At 47.8% G+C, this 25,633-nt stretch overlaps 1 protein-coding gene across 20 annotated transcripts in view; it reads right to left on the bottom strand.

The window, feature by feature from the left end:
* Positions 1-25,633, bottom strand: part of ACOT11 (acyl-CoA thioesterase 11) — a 143,577-nt gene that overhangs the window by 16,676 nt on the left and 101,268 nt on the right. For all 20 annotated transcript variants that reach the window (XM_068111556.2, XM_078771901.1, XM_078771905.1 and 17 more), the window contains 2 exons: positions 2,788-2,871; positions 1,847-1,980 (listed from right to left, as the gene is read on the bottom strand). In XM_068111556.2, coding sequence (XP_067967657.2) covers positions 1,847-1,980; positions 2,788-2,871 — 218 coding nt within the window. The remainder of the gene's footprint in view (positions 1-1,846; positions 1,981-2,787; positions 2,872-25,633) is intronic.

The following is a 25,633-nucleotide window of genomic DNA, read 5'->3' as shown; positions in this document are numbered from 1 at the left end:
ACTTCAGCCATTCTCAAGTTTTAGATCGTTTACAGACTTTGACCTTTTACCCCAAAATCTAATCATTTAATCTTTACAACATTATATAAACCTGTACCAAGTTTGAATTGGATCACGTCAACCATTCTCAAGTTATAGACCCATTACAGATATGACCTTTGACCCCAAAATCTAAGCATTTTGTTGCTTAAACATGTCCCCAACCATTTATTGAACATGCACAAATTCTGCTCAAAGTTGGCACAGGCAGAGTACATGCTGGCATACACGTGCATCTCACTTTATTTTGCGATCTGATCAAAGATGGCCGATTGGAAGACTGGCGGCCATTTTAGTTGTAAAAAAACCCGATATCGAGCACGTCCTCAACAATTTCTCGGACATGCATTTACTGATCTTGTTCAAACTTCGCACAGAGTTAATGAATGATGGCTTACATGTGCATGTCATTTTTCTTCGAGAACAGATCCAAAATTGGCCGACTGGTGGCCATTTTGTTACTTAAACGTGTCCCCCTGCAACCATTTCTCGGACATGCATGGACCTATTTTGTTCAAACTTGACACAAAGACAAAACATGAGAGTGTACATATGCATTACACTGTATTGTAATCCAACCAAAGATGGCCGACTGATGGCCTTTAACTCCTTACAGCAAAATTACTAAAACCACGGCGATGACATATGACGGCTATGGCTATGACATTTCATGTCTTTTTCTTTTTGTTTAACTTAGGATTTCAAGAAGGTTTAATGCAGGAAATATCCATCAACACATTTACATCAAATTCTACTTTCTCGTTTGTTTTGAACCAGCTTCTTTCATTTCCCCAACTGTTTCACCATGAGAAGTTGTTGATTCATCCAACAAGGAACCGATTTGTTCTCATTTACGATTGAATTCTTGGGACAAGGCTTTCCACTGCTCTTCCCTCTGGGCCAGCTCCCCTGCTTGCGCACACATTTATATGCACATACACATACACGTCACACACCAGATCGTGTGGACCCCTGGTGGGTTTTTGCACAGTCATAGGTACTAGGTGTAGAATCCACAAGGACTTCAACTCGGTGCAAAGGGAGTGTCACAACACGCCGAGAGGACCCTGTCAACGTGCACATGCGCAATATTTAGGATTTGTTTTTAATTTATTTTTTGGTATACAAGATCGAGGCTCGTGTAAGAGCGAACATTAATCACGAAAAGACAAACTGACATAAAACATCAGATAAAGGGAGCGGGAGACAAGATGGGGAGAGAGAGGGAGGCACACAAGTACAACATTTGAGAGCAGGGACATCGGGAGATCTGTGGGAGGGAGAGGGCTTGGGGGGAGGAGGCGTGGGAAAGGGGGGGGGGGGGGGGGATAAACCTTCAAAGAATATGGCTGTTCGCAGTAGTGATTTTATTCCTGTTAAACATGTTAAACTTGGCTTAAAATCAAAGTTTTCTTTCCTTACAAGAGGGATGCTCAAAGGAAAGCAAGTTAAATTTAATAACTTTAATTCGGCAAAATTTCAAGATTTGGGGACAAATAATTATACGGCTTTTGTGTTCACATTTTTCTCTGCCCTTATTACCTTATTATTTATTTACTTTTCGTCAGTGGCAGTTTTGCAGCGTTTGCCGGTGGATCGCCCATCTCCTTGTACTTACAGCGCTGGTATGTATGCATGTATGTATGTATGTATGTATGTATGTATGTATGTATGTACATGTGTACATATTCATAAGATATCATTAATTGATTGTAGCATTAATACATGCATCTGCTGTTGCATTTCTCCTTTTTTTCTGATAAAATGCATTCAAGGTGTTTAGATCCAATGAAGGACATTCACTTACTGGTAATGTTTGTCCCAAAGATGCCGTTTGTCAAGATCCGAAAGTAGCAGGAAAGCTTGCTCAGGTGGTACGGCAGCTTCCATCTGGATGCGGAATGAAAAGAAGATTCCATCCTCGATGTTCCACAAAGTTATCTGCGAAAAGGGAGAACGTGGCCATTGCTGCCTTTCCTCGTGATATCAGTGGGATATCAAGATAGCCAATAATTTCACAGTAGTGTTAAGAGAAAATTGTTGGGGGTGGAGGAACAGGGGGGTTTGGGCAGCACTGCTGTTTTATAGGCAGCAATTACAGTAGCCAGCCCATAGTGATCAAAGGCATTTAAGAAGATACTGTAAAACAAGTAACTGTAACCAACTACACATCTGCTCAGATATGGCAGGCAGATTAGTCCTTCCTGAAGGTCACCAGAGGGTTAGCTAGGTTATTACTCGCAATCCTGTAGCAACATGGTAATTCACCTGATTGCGGAAGCTTAGAATCCCAATCCAACACTACGACGAGGATATCCAGTCCCATGTTCTTTATCATTTTATGTATTTTCAGACTTGTGCATCTTCATTACAGATTCGTTTATGTTGAAGTCGTTCTCCCATCTGAATTCATTCATTTATACAATATTTCGTTTGCTGACCGATATTAGTCGTTTCATTCTATTTATCCAACTTGATTTTGTTTTCTAGCTAATTTTCAATTCAAAATAAAAACTACCTTCTTTCTCATTGCCTAAAAAAATGTTTACGCTGTTTTCGGAGCTTGGTGTTCATGATGGAAGTAAGCTTTAACAGTGTATTTCCCTGATCTCCATTTATAATAAATTTCTACAAATAAGTGAAAAACAACGTGACCATTGCACATTTCCCCTTTTTGGTAACAAGCTCCATTAATATTCCACGGAGATCTTTCCCTCTTTCTCACTTCGCTCTTTGGGCAGCACTTACTCCATTCTTTGAGGACACATGCTCCCAGCCTCCACGGCCAGCCAGTGATGTCAATGCTGAGACATTATTGTAGCTCAGGTATGCCTGCAAGCAATAAACACCAGTGTAGCAATACAAGAGCAAAAACAAGTGGAAATGTGCTCGTCTACCATGTCAGGAAACCTGGTCAAGTGAACAACCTGAATGCTCGAATGATCTTGTCATTTTGAGCAATGTATAGTACACTACATTACTGCTCTTTAGTGGGGTTTACTATCACATGCAAATAATGCTGTTCAACTGATGCTGTGGAGTCTCAGCATCAACCTCAAACACACACACAAAAAAAAGAAAACATGTGCATACACAAACACACACACATTATATATATATATATATATATATATATATATATTGTTGCGGATATGAGGATTGCATTTTTTAAATTGTGTTGTATTGTATTGGAAATGGTGATGAACATTGTTTGGATATGGCCCCTCCTGCCTCCGGAGTTGTATAAAGGTAAAAAGGGCATCCCGGTAGTTATTCCATGAAACACCACATTGCAGGACACGATAAAACCCTTGTGTTGTGGAAATCAACCAGATCCACAACTTGTTCCATATGTATGGTTTAATCTCAATCAGATCTGTACATCATCCTGTAAAGTACATCATGCAACATACATGTCAGGATCTAGGCATCATATGAGAAAGATTGAATATATCAGTCAATGCAAGCAAACCTAGAATATAGGCGGGTACGTACCATTCAATTCTACATGGCATTGTATAATGATGTCGCAGGAGTGGCCTCGAGTCGCGGACGTCCGAGGTCTTATAGACACCGCCCAGCGGTTTAAGGGAGCACCACACCTGGGTTCAACTTTGGTACAATTTCACCACATTCTCCCCACCGTTAGAACTATACTGCTGCTCGGCAGGAAGCGAGTGCGCGTCAGCATTAATGGATTGAGGAAGTCATCATTTTATTATTGGGGTGTTAAAGACATATTTCCCTATAAAGTCAGTCGGTCCATCCATAGCGGTCAGGGTGGCGAAATTACCCTGCCAACACAGGGTCGGAAACTACCGGGTACGACATCCCCAAGCCCGGAGTCCCCCTGCTTCGGAGTAGCCGCTGGAGGCAGGTGTCGGAGGGGCACCTCAGTGCCTTCACTGCTTCAGGCAGGGGTGTATCAGGCGAAGGGAGGGACGGTCACGTGGGTCACAATAGTCTAGTCTTACAGCGGGGTCGTCGGCACAGTAGCGAGATAGGATACGTTGTACCTTGGCGAAGAGCGAATGTCCATTCGTCGCAAGGCAACACATGTGTAAATCAGTAAGCCTCTTTACAGTAAGCTGTAACCGTAAGTAAGGTTACATGACAGGAGGCCATTACAGTAAGTCCATTGCAGTCTGTACCTGCCTAGGCTCCCAAGGGTACATGATCGATCCATGTTAGGTCCATGTCATGGAATTACAGTAAGCAAGTACAGTAAAGAATTACAGTAATCTGTAACAGTAAGTAAGATGACATGACAGGAGGCCATTACAGTAAGTCCATTGCAGTCTGTACCTGCCTAGGCTCCCAAGGGTACATGGTCGATCCATGTTAGGTCCTTGTCATGGAATTGCCGAGGGAGAGAATCGATGAGAGCCATAACGAGAGTTACTCGACACCGGCAGTGGCCCTGTTGAATCACGAGACTCGAGCGTCCTCTGATGGCAGCTCATACGCATTACAAACTCTTGTTTCGGCACGTGAATCTACCGTTGGCAGCGATCCTTCGCACGAGACACGAGCGGCCTCTGAAGGCTGCATGGACGACCGGCATGGCTGATTACGACGACGCACAAAACGACCGGAACGCGCCTCCCCAGCGAAGCGTGCAGAACCTCCGCAATGCATACGGCAATCCCGTCCTGCAGTACAGCGCTCGGAGGATCGGAGAAGATCGGCTTTACCGGCTGCCGAGAGAACGTCCCGGATGGACGACATAAACGACCGAAACGCGCCTCTCCAGCGAAGCGCGCAGAACCTCCGGGATGCATATGGCAATCCTGTCCTGCTGTACAGCGCTCGGAGGATCGGAGAAGATCGGCTATACCGGCTACTGAGAGGATGCCCCGGATGGAAGGATTGTCCCATTCAAAGCGAATTGAATTGTCCCATTCACAAACCGAGAGAGAGTCCCGGCTGGACAAACCTTGCTTGTCTCAGCGATGTCCCGGATGGATTGTCTAGATGTCGAGATGATTGTCATGCTAGATGTCCCGGATGGATTGGCCATCCACGGATGTCCGACCGATCCATCCATTCAACGCCTTCATTGCATGGCACGGATCCAGCCGGATCGCGGATGGACTGTCCATCCATGCTAGATGTCCCGGATGGATTGTCCATCCACGGATGTCCGACCGATCCATCCATTCAACGCCTTCATCGAATGGCTCCGATCGACCATCCATGGACTCAAAGACTCACTCAAAGACACAAAGACATCCATGGACGTCATCCTGGGTCCCCACAAGGGGCGAGGTGGGAGTCGTTATACCGAACGGCATCCGGATCGCGGATGGATTGTTGGATCGCAGGATCTAGGCATCATATGAGAAAGATTGAATATATCAGTCAATGCAAGCAAACCTAGAATATAGGCGGGTACGTACCATTCAATTCTACATGGCATTGTATAATGATGTCGCAGGAGTGGCCTCGAGTCGCGGACGTCCGAGGTCTTATAGACACCGCCCAGCGGTTTAAGGGAGCACGACACCTGGGTTCAGCTTTGGTACAATTTCACCACACCTTGTTCAGTAGCTTATATCTTATTATGTGTTTTAGAGAAAGGCCTTGTCTTCCATTAGAATGACACTCCATTGCACCGAATCAATTAAGAATAGCTCCCCTTCAATTAATCCATTTCCCAGCCAAACTCTCCATCTGTGGGTAAAGCAGTTCACAAGCGTGGGGTGCACGCCCTCTCAATTCGCTGCTATAGTGAATATGTGCTCCGTGCTCTGTTTGAACAGGAGGGGCGGGGTCGCCAGGGAGAGGCAAGCCCAGGGCGTGCCACGAAGTGCGGGGCTGTGCAGCCCCATGCCCAAATAAGGAAACAAGCCCGTGGCTCGCCACGAGGGGCGTGCCGTCGGCGCGATGCCCAAATAAGGAGACAAGCCCATGGGATTACCATACAAGGTCACGGAACAGAGCACGGGGGAGAGGGCGTGTCAGTCCCACGCTGGAGAGAAGTGAGAGGCAGGGAATACGAGCTGAGCTGCGTGGAGAGGTACACGACAAAGAAAGGGTCCAAGAGAAAGCAGAGGAACATTACGAACGAGTTGCAAAGAGATACGGCAGATGAGTCCAGCCCCGTTTCAACCAGCCGCGTGAAGCCCTGACGGGGCAGCGAGTGACCCTGCCGGCGTGCGCTGTAAAGCCGAATACCAGGAGCTGCCGGCGTGCGCTGTAAAGCGGCATACAAGGAGCTGCCGGCTCCCCGCTTCCCGCCCGGAGTGGACCTGCTCGCTGTGCCCTGTGATCCCACCTGCTCATCCTTTCCAGCCATTCCTGCCTGCAAGTTCCCCATTTGCGTACGTGAGTTTGTTTTGTTCGTGCTGTCCTGGGTAGTAACTAAGTCTGTATAAGCTAGTAATTTTCACTGTGTCACCTGCGTTGTCATGTCCGCTGTAAATACCTGTGACTGCTCTTTTTGCTTACGTGTGTGTAAAAAATAATAAACCCCGTTACTCTTCTGTACGTCTTCTTCTTCTTCTTCCTCTTTGCATTCGTCGTCTTAGTCTTTTCCACATTGAGTATCTGTGGCGCGATACGGCCAACGTTTGGGTGAATCGGGTTTAGTCGGGGAACAACTGTTCGGTCGTGGAGCCTCCGCTCGGCAAACAACATCCTTATCCGCGGACCGTAACAATTGGTGTCAGGAGTGTCGGATCGGACCCGAAGCGCGCTTAACGTGCTCAAAATTACGAACTGCTGGAAATTTGTGTTGTTTTAAAGCAAAACCCGAATTTTTAAATCGCGCCATGGCTGGTCAAGGCGACGGGATGCCGGTGGGTGAGCTAGAGGAGGGGTTAGGAGTAACCCAGGATCAGAGGGACGAAGTAGAGGAGAACATTGGCAATGTGGTTGAGGGGGTATCAGGTGCACAAAATGGCGCTCTCGCGCACGAGGTTTCAGGCGCGCAAAAAGGCGCCTCGCATGAGCACGCGGTAGCCGAGCCCGCTGTATCAGCGGGCTTTAACATGCAGCCGATTGACATGCAGGTCCTCATTGCGCAGCTACAGGCAGCTGTACAGATGAGTATGGGAGACCAAATTGGAGGTTTGAAACACAGTATGGGGGTAATGGGGAACCGGATGGATGCTCAGAGTGAGCAAATGGGGAACCGGATGGAGGCTCAGAGTGAGCAATTGGGACAAATGGGGGAACGGCTAGAAGCAAAATTTGAGGGTTTAGACAAGAAATTTGAGGGATTAGACAATGGGATAGAGGGGGTGAAACATGGGTTAACGGGGGTGGAAAATAGAATGGCTGCCCAGGAGAATCAGATAGAGGGGGTGAAAAATGGGATAGAGGGGCTAGAAAATAGGATGGAAGACAAATTGCGGGCAATAGGGGAGCAATCCGCCTGAGAAATTAAACAAATGGGAGAGCAGATAGAGGAGGTAAAAATCGGGGTAGACACCAAATTGGATGCTCAGAGGGATGAATTGGGACAGATGAGGGCAGCATCTACAAAAGAGAGGGAGGAGATGAAAGAGGAGATACGACGAGGTGTAAGTGAGGAGGTCTCGGGGGTACGCGAGGAGGTAAAGCGAGGTGAAAAGCGTATAGAGAAAGAGGTGAGGAATAATACGGCTAGGTTACAGGGGGGCATAGAGGACCTGACGGAGGAGGTGGAACAGCTGACGGTGGGACAGACGGAGTTAGTGGAGCAGGTTCAAAGGAACACTGCGGTACTAGGAGGGTTAAAAGCGACACAAAACGACATTAAAAATGACTCGATAGCGACACAGAGGCAATGTCAGATGGTACGTGAGGGACTGACAATGAGGTTGGAAGAGGTGACAGAAGTAATGGAGACGAAGGACCGAGAGGTGAGGACGCACATAGAGACGGTCAAAATAGCCTTAGAGGACGAACTTGAGGAGACGCCCCGGGAAATAAAAGAGGTGAAGCAAAAATTAGAGGAAGTGGAAGAAGAGGTGAGTGAAATTAAGAAGAGACGGACAGAAACTAAGAGAGAAATACAGGAGGAGGTGATGGAATATGTACAAGGTCGGTGCTCAACTCATAATGTTGTGCTCACTAACCAAATAAAGAGTTTGCAGGTGGCGAAGAAGGTGCGGAGATGAGGTGCCAAGGTGAGTGGCGATATATTCGGCAATGTGACAGTCACAATTTCGGTCTTCGAGGCCGGCCGATAGGCACAGTGTGACCGGAAGGGACGAGGTACTCCTGACCACGTGGCCCTCGACTTGGTGGGGTTTGTCCGCACAATGTGGGCGCTTTCAGGATAACTTTAGCCGGGGAGCGTTTGGGCGCCCCGGTCTGATACTGCCGCCCACGCGCAGAACAACTGGTGAGTGCACGTGGGTCCCGGCGGTCCCACTGGCCTAGTGCTACCATGTTTAGACAGCGAACTCCGTCCCCGGGCACCGGCACCTACTCCCGGAAGTTTGAGAGATCAGCAGTGCGGGGCACGGTAGGACACCCGCGGAGCCCCGGCGGACCGGGGACGCGCGAGCCTACGCGTTAGCGTGCTACGGCGGAATCAACGGCTTCGGCCACGGCCGGGCCGATATTCGGCCCGGTCGCCCGGAAATGAACTGGTTCGACGCCCGCGCTAGAGAGGTTGCGGGCGACTGAGATGTATTAACAAATAATTAATTAATTTGAGACGTCCGATTTCTAGTGTTTGGAAATTTGGAAGAGCTTGACCCTAGCCTTTCCCTTGCGAGGGCAAGGAGGAACTTAACACTCGACACTTAAGCTTAGTTTGAAGTACACCCTGCCAGCGCTCACGGTGGGACGGCAGGGCAACCAGAAGGGACGAGGTTCTCCTGACCACGTGGCCCTCGATCTGGGAAGCGAGAGGCGTTCCATTAGTGGACGCGCCCCTCACGCCCGACTTCTGGGCGGCCCCGGCAGGCCGTTTGTTTTGACGTTCCGTGACAGGCCCCGCACCCCCACCTCCGGGCCAACCGGGCGACCAGAATGAATCCCGGTGTCCCGATCCGAACCTTCAGAGCGGGCCGGCTGGGGAGTGACTGGCACCCCGTACCTGCACTTTCCGTCCCTGCGGTCCCAAATACCGGAACCACCCGAATACCACTTTATTTGACATGAGGTGCGGCCTACAGCCTTAGAAAACCAACCCTATATGAGTCAATACCTTCAATGACATAGGCGCGCATTCGTGCCGCGTGACGTGGTGACGTCATCGCGCTTTCACCTTAAAAGACTTATTTGATATAAGTTAATATTTTGATATAAGCCTTAGAAAACCAACCCTATAGAAGTCAATACGTCCAACGACACAGGCGCGCATTCGTGCCGCGTGACGTCATCGCGCTTTCACCTTAAAAGACTTATTTGATATAAGTTAATATTTTGATATAAGCCTTAGAAAACCAACCCTATAGAAGTCAATACCTCCAACGACACAGGCGCGCATTCGTGCCGCGTGACGTGGCGACGTCATCGCGCTTTCACCTTAAAAGACTTATTTGATATAAGTTAATATTTTGATATAAGCCTTAGAAAACCAACCCTATAGAAGTCAATACCTCCAACGACACAGGCGCGCATTCATGCCGCGTGACGTGGTGACGTCATCGCGCTTTCACCTTAAAAGACTTATTTGATATAAGCCTTAGAAAACCAACCCTATAGAAGTCAATACCTCCAACGACACAGGCGCGCATTCGTGCCGCGTGACGTCATCGCGCTTTCACCTTAAAAGACTTATTTGATATAAGTTAATATTTTGATATAAGCCTTAGAAAACCAACCCTATATAAGTCAATACCTCCAATGACACAGGCGCGCATTCGTGCCGTGTGACGTGGTGACGTCATCGCGCTTTCACCTTAAAAGACTTATTTGATATAAGCCTTAGAAAATCAACCCTATAGAAGTCAATACCTCCAATGACACAGGCACGCATTCGTGCCGCGTGACATCATCGCGCTTTCACCTTAAAAGACTTATTTGATATAAGTTAATATTTTGATATAAGCCTTAGAAAACCAACCCTATAGAAGTCAATACCTCCAACGACACAGGCGCGCATTCGTGCTGCGTGATGTCATCGCGCTTTCACCTTAAAAGACTTATTTGATATAAGTTAATATTTTGATATAAGCCTTAGAAAACCAACCCTATATAAGTCAATACCTCCAACGACACAGGCGCGCATTCGTGCCGCATGACGTGGTGACGTCATCGCGCTTTCACCTTAAAAGACTTATTTGATATAAGCCTTAGAAAACCAACCCTATAGAAGTCAATACCTCCAACGACACAGGCGCGCATTCGTGCCGCGTGACGTGGTGACGTCATCGCGCTTTCACCTTAAAAGACTTATTTGATATAAGTTAATATCTTGGTGCTGACGTGACCCCAGCACCAAGGCATTATCGCACTATCAACTTCCGTAAGCTAAACGCTCTTTCACCTACCTCATTCTCATCGACCCTGTCTGAAAAAATGTCCACTTCTCCATTCGTTGACCTCCACACCCCTTCTGACCTCACTGACTACTACAACCACACTCTCTCCTCCTGCCTTGACCAACTTGCGCCTATAAAAACCAAAACAGTTTCTTTCACCCATTCTGCTCCCTGGTTTACCCCTGAACTCCGCCTGATGAAAACTCGTGCTCGCCAACTTGAAAGACTCCGCAATAAAACAGGTCTCACAGTTCACTCCCAGGCCTACAAGGACCACATACAACACTATAAAGATGCCCTCTCCCGCGCCCGCTCCGCCTACTACTCTCAAATTATCCACTCTGGCTCCGGTAACCCAAAAGCACTCTTCTCTACAATAAACAAACTCCTCAGCCCCCTGAACACCACCACCCAGTCATTCACAATAGACAACTGCATCTCCTTCCTTTCATTCTTCCAACGCAAAATTGAAAACATCTACAACAGCTTGACCACCGCCGCACCCTCTCCCCCTCAAACCACCTGCCCCCCCTTATCCTGCCATCCCCTGTCTCAATTCTCCCCAGTCTCCCCTACTGACCTCTCTGAACTCCTCATCGGAATGAAAACTGCCACCTGCACTCTTGACCCCATCCCCTCCAGCTTTGTCAAGGCCTCCCTTCCTGCTCTCTCTCCACTTATCATTGCAACAATAAACTCCTCCCTGTCTACAGGCATCGTCCCACCATCCCTCAAAATTGCTGCTGTTACCCCCATTCTGAAAAAACCTGGACTAAACCCTGACACCCTAAATAACTTCAGACCCATCTCCAACCTACCCTTTCTGTCAAAGGTTTTGGAACGCGCTGTAGCCACTCAACTCAAACATCACCTCTCTGCCAATAACCTGTATGAAACATTCCAATCCAGATTCCGCTCCAACCACAGTACTGAAACTGCTCTCCTCAAAATCACCAACGACCTTCTCCTCTCCTCTGACGCTGGCAACCTCAACATTCTCATCCTCCTCGACCTCAGCGCCGCCTTTGACACCATCGATCACACCATCCTCCTCACCCGACTTGAAACCACCTTTAACATTACCGGCACTGCCCTCTCTTGGATTAAATCATACCTCTCTGACAGACGTCAGTTCATCTCCATCAATAACTGCAAATCCCCCACTGCTCCCCTCCCCCAAGGTGTCCCCCAAGGTTCAGTTCTTGGCCCCCTCCTCTTCATCCTTTACCTGTCCCCCCTCGGTCACTTAATCCGCCGTCATGGTCTCCAATTCCACTGCTTCGCCGATGACATCCAGCTTTTCATCTCCACCAAGTCCATCTCCACCGCCACCCACTCTATCCTGACAAACTGCATCACTGAAATAAAATCCTGGCTTCAAATCAACTTCCTCAAACTTAACTGTGATAAATCTGAAATAATCATCATTGGCCCAAAAACGCTCACCAAGTCCACCCATAACGTTGCCCTCAACATCGACGGTTTCCCAGTATCCACCTCCCCTCACATCCGGAATCTTGGCATCATCTTTGACCAAACCCTCTCCTTCGACAAATACACTAAACAGATCACAAAGACAGCCTTCTTTCACCTGAAAAACATCGCCCGTCTCCGTCCATCCCTCTCCTCCGTGGCTGCAGAAACCCTCATCCACGCCTTCATCACTTCCCGTCTGGACTACTGCAATAGCCTCCTTTATGGTTCACCCTCAACAATCACCAATGAACTCCAATACATTCAGAACTCCGCTGCCCGTCTACTCACCCATTCCCGGACCCGTGACCACATCACCCCCGTCCTTTACAAGCTTCACTGGCTCCCCATCTCCCAGAGAATCCAGTACAAAATCCTCCTCTTGACCTACAAAGCCCTCCATAACCTGGCCCCATCCTACCTGGCTGACCTCCTCTCCAGACACACTCCCACCCGCAACCTCCGCTCTGCTGGTACCAACCTCCTGACCCCCCCCCCCATCCGGACCAAATTTAGATCCTGGGGGGACAGGGCCTTCTCCATCGCTGCTCCCACCCTCTGGAACTCGCTACCTCACACCATCAGAGACTCCTCCTCACTCACCACATTCAAAACATCACTCAAGACCCACCTGTTCAACACTGCATTCAACATTTAACCCACAGCATCTAACCCCTGACTATCTCCTCTCCTTCTCCCTCCTTTGTGCTTTGAATATTTCCCTATTGATTCTTCTTTTTTTGCAATTGTTTTTATGTTTTGCTATGCATTATGTTTTGCACTCTGTCAAAGCGTCTTTGGGCTTCCTGAAAAGCGCTATATAAAATAAGTGCATTATTATTATTATTATTAATGTATATGATGTGAGGAAAGCTTCAGTCGGCTTGGGGGTGGATTTGGATCCGGGTGTTCGTGAGAGGCCGTTGGTGAAGTGTGCGACAGGTACGGTGTGCGAAGGAGGAGGTGTGCGAGAATGTCCGACTCTGGGGTGTGTGAGGAAAAAGTGCGCGCCGAGGAGTGAGTGTGCTGTCGAAAGCGAGTTGGTCGTAGCGCGTGTGCGAGGGAGCACATGGAAGCGCGTAGTGAGGAGTGTTACAGAGGATGTAACGGAAGCATGCACGCCAGTGGTGGGTGTTACGGAGGAAGTAACGGGAGAGTGTGCGCAAGAGGATGCGCGAGAAAGGTGTGTAACGGACGGGTGCATGGGGAAAGAGTGTGCTGTCAAGAGTGAGGGAGAATGCACGCCTGTGGTGAGTGTTACAGAGGATGTAACAGGAGAGTGTGCGCAAGAGGATGCGCGAGAAAGGTGTGTAACGGACGGGTGCATGGGGAAAGAGTGCGCTGTCAAGAGTGAGGGAGAATGCACACCTGTGGTGAGTGCTACAGAGGGTGTAACGGAAGAGTGTGCGCGAGAAAGATGTGTAATGGACAGGTGCATGAGGAAAGAGTGCGCTGTCGAGAGTAAGGGTGAGTGCGTTGTCAAGAGTGGTTGTGAAAGTAGTGAGAGTGACACGGAGCGTGAGTTGGTTGTGACATGTGAGAGAGGATGTACACCTGGAATGAAGGGGATGCACACCTGGAATGGTAGAGTGTGTGTGGGAATGCACACTTGAGTTGGTAGTGAGGCATGTGGTTGGGTGTGCGAGTGAGAGCACACCTGTGATTGTCACAGAGGAGGTGACCGAGGAGGGGGCACGAAGAGGTGTGTTGGTGAGGTGTGCGAACAACGAGTGTGTGCAAAGGTGTGAGGTGGTCAGGTGTGTGACCAAGTCTGTGAGCGGAATGAGTGTACCTGGGTGTGTAAGAGAAGGTGCAATGACGAGGAGCATGGGAACAGCTGGTTGTATGAGCAAGGAACGGGCTGCGGGGTGTAAGCATGCAGGTGAGGCATCGACGGTAACCGGGTTAGCGGTTAGAACGACATTTAGCCGAATCGGGCCCTCGGTGCACGTCGGGCAGCTTCGCGTGCCGCGAGGACCAGCGGGGATCCGAACCACGGCGGGTTCGAAAGGACCGCCGTACGTGATCCACGCTGGGCCGCGCTTGGAACGGCCGCGTCCGTGCTCCGCTAGGCGGAACGGGCAGCCCGATAGGAAGGGTCGTCATGGCGACCCCTTTTTGTTGAGACGTTCTGGCAGGTCGAGATCGGGCCATTGGATGGCTCCGTGCCGAGGTGGTGCGTGGGATCTCGGCCCGGGTAAGCGTCCTTCCCTGCACCGAGTGCCGGACGCATCCAGCTGCCGGCACCAAACAACCCGCATTCATTGCTCGGCTTTACGAAGCCGGGCTGTAGAAGTGAATTGGCGCACCGAGAGGATCTAGTAAGTAGACGGGTGATGAGGTTAGTGTTTTGGACCCAAAATTAGAAAAAGGCAAAAATTTGATGATTGGCAAAGGATTGGCAGTGTAGTGGAAGTCGTCGGGGATTACACTTCCACAGCAGTAATGATTGGCAGATGATGGGTAGTGATTGGCAAATTTTTGATTTGTTGAAATTTGATGTGCAAAATTTATAGTTTGAGATGCCCCATGTGATGGGATGGCCAATCCACCATCCCTCACAGCGGGGGGCAAAGGAGCACTGGTTTATGGGGTTGATGGCGGTGAAAACTAGCCCGGGAGGGTTAGGATATATCGTGTGTAGGGATCTAGAGAGATGACCTGAGGTAACGGTAAGATTAGTTAGTGACAAGGATACCTGGAGTGGGGACGCAGGTAGATTAGTGTGGATGATAATGACGTGGTATGTGCTTAGTTTAAAGGGAAGACGGGGAGCACTAAGTTAGCAGGGCAACAGGTAGTTGAGATGATGCCGTGTGAGTGTTGGAGGTGTATTCAAGTGTATTGAGCAGTGTGTGAGGAACAGGTGTGATTGAACAGGTGTGATTGCACAGGGGTGCAACTGAACAGGTGTATGGAGCAGTGTATGAGGGAGTAGTGGTGATTGCGTGTGGTGCTGACCAAATGGTCCAGGAAGGAAGGAGGGTGCAGGTGGCACCAGGTGTGAGTGCACAGGTGTGCAACAACAGGTATGAGGAACAGGTGTATGGAATAAAGGGTATGGAGTATCGGAATGGATGGTCGTGGAGTGAGTATGATGGAAATTGTGGAGTGGAGTGGATGGTGCGGAGGTGTGAATGGGGGAAGAGTGGACCCCCATCACGAATACCCGGGGCGGGTAGTGTAAGTGTTAGGTAGAGGGTATAGGTAAATTGTGGTTGGATATTGGCATCTGTGGTGCGGGTGAAAGAATGGTATTTGGATGGGTGCATTAGTGTTGTGGAAATGGCTGGGCGTGTAGCCTGTTAGTGTGTGTAGTTGGTTTGAGCACTCCACCACTGTGAGGATGTCGGCCAGGTGAGGCCGCAGGTGGGCTCTGGGAGCCGGTAGAGTTGTTGTGGATGGGGCCTGAGGATCCGGAGGATGGACCCGGGTAGCCCAGTGCCAGAGGGCACCGAGTGGGGTGACAGAGCCAGGAGGGGCCTTCCCCAGTTAGTTAGGTTAGGGTGAGGAGCTAGGTAAGCTCGGGTGGCAACTAAGAGGTGGAGGTGTGCAGGTGGGTAGACCTGCTGGGAGAGCTACACGTCACAGCCCAGAAATTGTGCAAGGGCACCGGGAGATGAATCGGGGGAGTGAGACCCCAAATTGAGAAGCACCACAGTTTGGTCAATGGGAATTGGTTTTTAGAACCCATAGTGTAAGTTGGCCAATGGATTGGCAGGGAGAGACCCCGGGTAGTGTAAAGTGTGTTAAAGTCATTTAGAAAGTAGTTAGGATGAAGTCTCCTCGCACCATCTGCATCCACTCACCTGAGATGATGTACCTCCACACCATGCCATGTTTTGATTATTTTTTATGTGCAAATGTTTTGGATTGTGAGACGCATCATGACGTGGGTGTGACATTGTGCTTGATGTTCCATCTCTCCCTTCTTATGAGGATTGATGATGAATTGATGATGGCAAATTTTGGTTAGAGGGATTGTGGTGACGAATTTGGTATAGGAGAAATATGGGGAAGATGTGACAGTAGTGACGAATTTGTAAAGGTGTAGATTTTGTACATATGGGGTAAGGGCAAGGGTAGTGTAGGTGACGTACGGTAGGGACGAGCTTTCTCACTTCGCCCTCCGTACGCATTTCACCTTGCATTGCCTTATTGATGTGTGCCCTTGTGACCTTACCCCTCGCTCATCTGTCTCTCCCCCCTTTTGTCTCCCACATGACCTGTGCGCCATTGGGCGCCGAGGAGAGCGTGCGTGAGTCGGCCATTGTGCGCCCGGAACTCCCAGAACCAGCTGTCTGCATCGATGCACCACATTATGGACCACATGTCTGTGGCCGAGCACCATTGATGGACCCCATGGGTTGGGGCATGGCCCCTCTGCTGGAACCGGCCATAAGGGCCCGAAATCTTGCTGGCGGACCTTGATCACAGGGCACCGATGCCCCACAGGTGAACCACACTAGTCGGCCCTGTGGGCCATAAATAAAAGAAATAAAAATGGACACGTTGGGTGCATTTTATTGCAAATAGACCGCCAGCAAAGGAAAAGACAACATCTGGAAGAAATAATAATAGCCAGCAGAGGGAGCCGAAGAGCAAGAGGTCACCTGCAGGGTTAGGGGTTGTTTGGTTATTTTTATTCATTGAACATTGATGAACTGTGGTGACTGCACCGATTGGTGCTTGAGGGTGTGTTGGTGCGTTTTGGGTGCTTTCATTTCATCAAATGGAGATGAAATTTATGGAGACATTTCCCTTGTGGCCCAATGATGCTCGTTCTCACATCAAGAATCCTGAAGACTTAGCATTCCTGGAATCTATGAAGACAGATCGCTGTGCAACATTTGGCTGCCAAGATAAACTGTTGGCAGATAAGATGCAGCGTAAAGTGAACCGCGAGGAAAAAGAATCAGAGAGGCGAGCAAGTATGGAGCTGGAGTTCAACATAAATACTACAACCACTGTGTATAATATTAGTGACAGTGATGAAGAAGTAACTCTTGGACCTTCAACAAGCACACCAACAACCTCAAGAAGTCATCATCGTTTAGTTAGACCTGGCACATCAGTTTTCATTCCACATGACATCCTGAAGAGGCCCAGTCTTGTTTCACTGGCAACAAGGATGAAGATGACACCAACCCAACAGGCTGCTTTCACAGAAGCTCTTATTTAAGAAACAGGAGGGGATGTAGCGAAGGTGTCAACATCATATGCTACAGCAGATACATCAAGACGCAAAATTGGACAGCATATTGCTACTACGTGTAAGGACAAATGGATACCTCCGAAGCTTGCTACGTTGCACTGGGACTCAAAGCTGCTTCCATGCTTAACTAACCAAAACACTTTTGAAGAACGCCTGGCTGTGCTTTTGGGTTCTCAAACTGATATGAAGCTGCTGGGTGTTCCATCCTACAAGCCTGGAACAGACCGTAAATCTGGAGATATAATTGCTCAGTGACTAATAACCTACTTGAATCATGGAACTGCCAAGAGAATGTTGTCAACTTGACATTTGACACAACTGCATCTAACACCGGCCACATCAGTGCAGCTTGTGTAACAATTCAACAACGGCTTAACAAAGCTCTTCTGTGGTCAGGCTGCAGACACCACATTGGTGAAGTCATTCTTACGCACATTTTTACTGATCTTAAAGTTGAAGCATCTAAGTCACCAGATATCTTCCTCTTCTCAAGGTTTCGCAAGAACTTTGAAATGTTTCCACACACATTCAATGAACCACTTTCACGATTTGATCCATCTCAACTAAATGAAACAGCAACAAGTTTGACAAGTGACTGGCAAAATAATGTTCTCAGACTCTGTCACACCGAGCAATCTCTAAGACGTGATGATTATTTGGAATTTGTTGATCTGTGTACTGTATTCCTTGATGGTGAAGTAGCTGAACATCAAATAACCTTCAAGCATCCTGGTGCACTGCATAAAGCCAGATGGATGGCGAAGCTCCTCTACTCAATCAAATTATGTCTCTTCGAAAAACAAATCGCTGATCTTCCAGCAGGTACAATTACCACAGAAAAACAAGTGCCAAAGATCAGAGAATTTGTCACGTTTGTCACTCTAGTATACAGCTCCTGGTGGATGACATGTACCTCTGTCACCGATGCCCCATGGAATGACCTGCAGCTCATCTCCAAACTGAAACAGTATGAAGCTGTCAATGCTGGAATCTCAAGAAGTGCCCTGAAAGCCTTCAAACGACATCTCTGGTACCTCACAGAAGAGATGGTTCCACTTGCCCTCTTCAGCTCAGTTGTTCCTCATGACCATCGCCGTGCTCTGGCAGACAGACTTCTGGAGGTTCAGCCAGATTTTCCAGTAACCAACCCACAAGGACGGTTTGGTACTGGGTTTGGAAAGCCCAGATTTCCTGATGACTTGACTGAGAAGACCACTCTGGCTGATTTTGTTGGACCAGATTCATGGTACCTCTTTCATCATCTGAAGCTTGACTGGGCATTTCTAGTTACCGATGTTCAAGAATGGACTAACTCTGCAGCCTACCAGACATCATGGACTAATGTTGAAGCCTTGAATGTGGTGAATGACTCTGCAGAAAGGGGAGTTAAGCTTAGCTCTGACTTCCTTTCAGCAGCCAGAAGTGAAGACCACTACCAAAATGTGCTACAAGTTGTTGAGCACAACCGCAAGGAGCAACCGAATCTTCGAAAGCGAGCAGCTCAAGACTAAACTGTCAGAAATATCCATGAAAACTACAGTATCTTTGTTTTGTTTCTATTTTCATGTTCATCCATAGTCAGATGTACTCGTATTAAGATGATAAATGCTAAGATTGTGTATATATGATTCTACTGTAATAAAAATTATATCATTCTGGTATCTATAATACATATGATTATACCAATAAAATCATGATTTTGACTATTTGTGTATAAGTGAATTATATCCCTATCCCTATGATGATTATATATTGCTACAGAGCACAATAATACCTTTCCAAAGAGCTATTGTATGTAGCAATCGGTCAATCCTTTCATTTTTATTTATGGGCCTCAAAACAGCTGCGTGTCAAATTTCTGACTCTGATACTACCGACTCAAAATCTAATTTGCTGAGGTGGACCCAGAAGATGATATCAAAACCTTACCAAATTTTGCATAGGAACTTTATTTTATGACTGGAACAAAATAAAATTGGGGACATTGTTTTCTTGACATAGGGGTGTTTGATGCACCCTAACCTACGTGTCACACTAAATAAAAGTTGTAGGCCCGGGCAGTGCCTAAGAGGAGGAGGGTGCAGTGTTGCGGATATGAGGTTTGCATTTTATTTATTGTGTTGTATTGTATTGGAAATGGTGATGAACATTGTTTGGATATGGCCCCTCCTGCCTCCGGAGTTGTGTAAAGGTAAAAAGGGCGTCCCGGTAGTTATTCCATGAAACACCACATTGCAGGACACGATAAAACCCTTGTTCAGTAGCTTATATCTTATTATGTGTTTTAGAGTAAGGCCTTGTCTTCCATTAGAATGACACTCCATTGCACCGAATCAATTAAGAATAGCTCCCCTTCAATAATTCCATTTCCCAGCCAAACTCTCCAACTGTGGATAAAGCAGTTCACAAGCGTGGGGTGCACGCCCTCTCAATTCGCTGCTAGAGTGAATATGTGCTCCGTGCTCTGTTTGAACAGGAGGGGCGGGGTCGCCAGGGAGAGGCAAGCCCAGGGCGCGCCATGAAGGGCGGGGCTGTGCAGCCCCATGCCCAAATAAGGAAACAAGCCCGTGGCTCGCCACGAGGGGCATGCCGTCGGCGCGATGCCCAAATAAGGAGACAAGCCCGTGGGATTACCATACAAGGTCACGAAACAGAGCACGGGGGAGAGGGCGTGTCAGTCCCACGCTGGAGAGAAGTGAGAGGCAGGGAATACGAGCTGAGCTGCGTGGAGAGGTACACGACAAAGAAAGGGTCCAAGAGAAAGCAGAGGAACTTTTACAAACGAGTTGCAAAGAGATACGGCAGATGAGTCCAGCCCCGTTTCAACCAGCCGCGTGAAGCCCTGACGGGGCAGCGAGTGACCCTGCCGGCATGTGCTGTAAACCCGAATACCAGGAGCTGCCGGCGTGCGCTGTAAAGCGGCGTACAAGGAGCTGCCGGCTCCCCGCTTCCCGCCCGGAGTGGACCTGCTCGCTGTGCCCTGTGATCCCACCTGCTCATCCTTTCCAGCCATTCCTGCCTGCAAGTTCCCCATTTGCGTACGTGAGTTTGTTTTGTTCGTGCTGTCCTGGGTAGTAACTAAGTCTGTATAAGCTAGTAATTTTCACTGTGTCACCTGCGTTTTCATGTCCGCTGTAAATACACGTGACTGCTCTTTTTGCTTATGTGTGTGTAAAAAATAATAAACCCCGTTACTCTTCTGTACGTCTTCTTCTTCTTCTTCCTCTTTGCATTCGTCGTCTTAGTCTTTTCCACATTGAGTATCTGTGGCGCAATACGGCCAACGTTTGGGTGAATCGGGTTTAGTCGGGGAACAACTGTTCGGTCGCGGAGCCTCCGCTCGGCAAACAACATGCTTATCCGTGGACCGTAACAATATATATATATTGTTACGGATCGCGGATTTGATGTTATTTACCGAGCGGTGGTATTGCCGCGACCTAACAATTCCCCCGATTCTTCCCCAACTCACCTGATTCCACCCGACGTTGACCTGGTCGCGCTATGCTAAATCAATGATGGAAAAGACACAACGACTGGGATAAATGAAACGACACAAGGGGTACAGTTCTCAAGACCTCCGGAGGAGGATATAATTGGTGGTGGAGAAAAGGGGTAGATTACAAGGTATGAGGTAAAGCACAGAAAAGATGGGCACTTAGTTACAGTCTTATCTTATCCCCGACAGACCACAGACAAACGGAACAAGACTGACTTAAACAGGGATTGATGGCAGGGAAGGACAGGTCGGTTGATAGCACAAGGTGCACCTTGGCTCAGGGACAGGATACAGCTCAGTCTTTGGGAGGTCTCTCGGCGCTCGGAGGGTGCGTCCTTTCTCCTTCAGCTCTCCGCGCATCTGACGTCACCTCCCTCTTCCTGCGCATGCTCAGCGGGGAGTGACACGCCCTCGGCTCGTTGGCTCCGCCCATTAGATGGGATCGGTCCGCCGCTTCTATTGGGTGCGGGGGGTTACCGGGCTCCGCCCTTGACGAGGAGCTGACAGCGAGCCCCTACGTGGTAACCCAGTCGAGCACATGCTCGATGGCGGCTCGTTGGAAAGGCTTGGTGCCCTTTCAACACCCCCTACCAACCAAGCCGGAGTGAGGACGCACACTCCCCGCGCCGCCGCCGCTATTGTTGTTGTTGTTGTTGTACCATGAGGAAGAGCTGCGGGGAGGTATTGGGAGGTCCTAAACTTCCTAACGGTGCCATACAATCACATTCTGGTGCAACGAAGAGTCAGAATTAATGGAAACGAGTCCTTAACTGACATGAACTAAGAATAACTAGCAAGATGTCCTATAGTTGTCTACGTGAGATGCGGTGGACCTGGATGCGACATTTAATGGGGGAAATAGGGGAAGGTCGGGTCTACAGAGTGTTGTTTACAGGAAATGGGACTAGGGAATGGGGGATTGGGGATAGTTGGGAAGTATGGAGGAAATAGGGGAATATTTACAAGCGGATATGGATGGAGGCCAATCTCTTATCCGCAACAATATATATATATATATATATATATATATATATATATATATATATTTATATATATATATATATATATATATATATATATATTATATATATAATCAACAACAATTTATTCAAACTCTCATCTTGTGTTTTTTTTCTATTAAAACAACATTGAATGTTCTGAATGTGGCTACGTTTGGGTGAGAAGACACCAACGTTGTCATTTTGCAATCATTAATTAAAATTGATCAGAGTCTTCAAAAAATTGTGATCACAACTCAATAAACTACACCTGAGCTGCTAATATGAAATATTGCAGTAGCTAATACATCAGATTTACCAATAAAATCTAATTGAAGACTCATTATCAGGTGTCGCTCATCATTTACATCACGTGTCCCTCTCTACATATCCATAAAGCCAATAGCCCATTTTTCATACTGTAGAATAGAGGTCTATCAGGATTAACACCGATCTATCAGGATCTAACAGAGATGTATCAGGATATATCAGGATCTAACAGAGATATATCAGGATCTAACACCGATCTATCAGGATCAAACAGAGATCTATCAGGATCTAACAGAGATGTTTCAGGATATATCAGGATCTAACAGAGATGTATCAGGATCTAACACCGATCTATCAGGATCAAACAGAGATCTATCAGGATTTAACAGAGATGTATCAGGATATATCAGGATCGAACAGAGATGTATCAGGATCTAACACCGATCTATCAGGATCAAACAGAGATCTATCAGGATCAAACAGAGATCTATCAGGATTAACACAGATCTATCAGGATTAGCACCGATATATCAGGATTAGCACCGATCTATCAGGATTAGCACAGATCTATCAGGATTAGCACCGATATATCAGGATTAGCACTGATCTATCAGGATCTAACTGAGATCTATCAGAATCTAGCAGAGATCTATGAGGATCCAACAGAAATCGATAAGGATCTAACAGAGATCTATCTGGATCTAGCAGAGACCTGTCTGTATCTAGCAGAGATCTATCAGGATCAACATCGATCTATCAGGATATAACACAGACCTATCTGGATCAACACCGATCTATCAGGATCAACACCGATCTATCAGGATCAACACCGATCTATCAGGATCAACACCGATCTATCAGGATCAACACCGATCTATCAGGATCAACACCGATCTATCAGGATCAACACCGATCTATCAGGATCAACACCGATCTATCAGGATCAACACCGATCTATCAGGATCAACACCGATCTATCAGGATCAACACCGATCTATCAGGATCAACACCGATCTATCAGGATCAACACCGATCTATCAGGATCAACACCGATCTATCAGGATCAACACCGATCTATCAGGATCAACACCGATCTATCAGGATTAACACCGATCTATGAGGATTAACACCGATCTATCAGGATTAACACCGATCTATCAGGATCTAGCAGAAATCTACAAGGATCTAGCAGAGATCTATAAAGATCTAACAGAGATCTATAAGGATCTAACAGAGATATATCTGTATTTAGCAGGGATCTATCAGAATTAACATAGACCTATCAGGATCTAACAGAGATCTATCAGGATCTACCAGAGATATATCAGGATCGAAAAGATATCTATCAGGATCTAACAGAGATATATCAGGATTTTTTTTATATATATTTTTTGTATACTGAATCGAGGCTCGTGAAAGAGCTAACATTTATTTCACAAACAAATCAACCAGACAAACAAAATATACAAGAGGGAGCGGAAGACAAGATGGGGAGAGAAGGGGAAGCACACAACCACAACATTTGAGAGCAGGGAGAAGTGTGGGAGGGAGAGGGCTTGGGGGCAGGAGGCATGGGAAGGGGAGGGGAGGAGGGGGGGGGGGGGAGAGGTATAAAACACAAGGGGACTGAAATTAGCGGGGGTAGAAAAGATCAAGGTTTTGGATAGGGGAGGATAAGAGATGGTGGTGAACAGCTGTTTTAAAGACCTGGAGGGTGGAGTGGGATTGAAGAGAGTGAGGGAGTTTGTTCCAGAGGCGGGAGAAAAGAGGAATGAAGGAGTGAAGGTGAGCAGAAAGTCTTGATTTTGGCAGTTTAACTATAAGAGGGTTGCAGGCAGATCTTGTGCGACCTGTAGGAATATTTGGGGGACAGAGCCCAGAGAGGGCTGGGGGGGCAAGGCCAGAGAGGAGTCGGTAGAAGACGGAAAGACCACCAACCTGCCTGCGGTGAGTGAGTGAGTGAAAGGCCCTTGGAGTTAGCTTCATCGTGGGAGATTCCAATGATTCTGAATGCTTTGGTTTCAACAGCGTGAAGACGGGCTAGGTGTGAGGCAGGAGCACCAGACCAGAGGGGAGAGCAGTATTCCATAGAATTGCGGATGAAAGCCTTGTATGTGGTGAGGAGCTCAGGTGTGCCAAGGAAGGACTTCGCACGACGGAGGATGCCCAGTCGGCGACTGGCTTTGGAGGCCAGATTTGAAATGTTTTTTTTCCCAGGAAAGATCATGGCAAATAGTGAGACCCAAAAGCTTGAGTGACAGAACTTCTTGGAGAGGATTATTCAGAAAGTGGATGGGAGGGTTTTCCAGTCGGTCTTTTCGGAGAGATATCGTAAGAGTGTGAGATTTATCAGGATTGAGAGACATGTTCCATTTGTTTGCCCAGTCTGTGATTTTGTCCAGGTCTGCAGAGAGTGAGGAGGCTGCAGACTGCAGATCTGAGGGATGAGGAATGGAGCGACAGAGAGTAGAGTCGTCAGCAAAGAGATACAGAGGATGTTCAAGAGAGTCAGAGAGATCATTGATGAAGACCAGAAAAAGCACAGGGCCCAGAACACTACCTTGGGGAACTCCAGCCTGAACAGGAAGAGGAGATGAGAGAAACCCATTCAGGGCCACACGTTGACTATGACCAGATAGGAAGTCCACCAGCCATGCGTGGAGATTTCCATGGATACCAAAGGAGGAGGGTTTGGTGAGCAGAGCAGGGTGCCAGACCGTATCGAAGGCACGTGAAATGTCAAGGGAGACAGCTCTAATTTCCTGTTTGGCGTTGAGGACCTCCATCCATTGTTGAGAAAGCAGAAGCAGCATGTCCAGAGTAGAGTGACCAGGTCTGAAACGAAATTGATGATCAGAGATCAAGCCATTGGAGAAGAGGAAAGATTTCATATCTGAAGCAATGATGGATTCCATGACTTTGCTGATAATGGGGAGAAGGCTGATTGGTCTGTAGTTGCTGGGATCTGTTTTTGCACCTTTTTTGTGCAAAGCGGTGATGTTGGCTGATTTCCAAGCAGACGGCAGATGACCTTGAGCAAAAGAGAGGGTGAAGAGAACAGAAAGAGGGAGTGAAAGAGCGGAAGAACATGATTTTAGGACCCGTGGGCTGATGCCGTCAGGACCAGTTGCAGAATCAGAGTCGAGGGTTGACATAAACTTTTCCACCTTGTCAGGAGGAAAGGACACAGAGTCCAGGAGCAGCTGGGTACGACTGGGTACGGTGGGTACAGAGAGGGATGGGTTTGGGACACAAGATTTAGAGGCAAACACAGAGTTGAGGCATTCAGCTTTTTCACGTGCGGAGTCAGCCGTTAAGCCATTTGAGGTGAGGGAGGGGATGGAGGGGGAACAAACACCAGAAACAGATTTGACCAGACGCCACCAGGATTTGGAAGAGTGAGACAGATAAGAGAGTTCGGTCTTGAGAATGGTGAGATATTGTTTCCTGGCTCTCCTGAGGGTGGAAACACACTTGTTTCGGGCTTTGTGAAAGGAAATGAGATTTCCTTCCGTTGGATTTGCTTTCCAGGAGACGAAAGCAAGTTGTTTCAGGGCAACAGCCTCACCACAAGATTCCGTGTACCATGGACGGGAGGAAGGGTATGACAACTGAAGACGAGATGGGATAAATGTGTGCATGAGAGAGAGCAATTTACTTTGAAAGAATTCCCAGGATGAGTTGATGTCATAGGCGGTAGAGATGGGAGACCAGT

Source organism: Myxine glutinosa, chromosome 1 (genome assembly GCF_964187855.1).
Source record: "Myxine glutinosa chromosome 1, kmMyxGlut1.1, whole genome shotgun sequence".
NCBI classification, from domain to species: Eukaryota; Metazoa; Chordata; class Myxini; order Myxiniformes; family Myxinidae; genus Myxine; species Myxine glutinosa.
The sequence above is the reverse complement of the archived record's forward strand: the minus strand, read 5'-3'. Positions and strand labels throughout refer to the sequence as shown.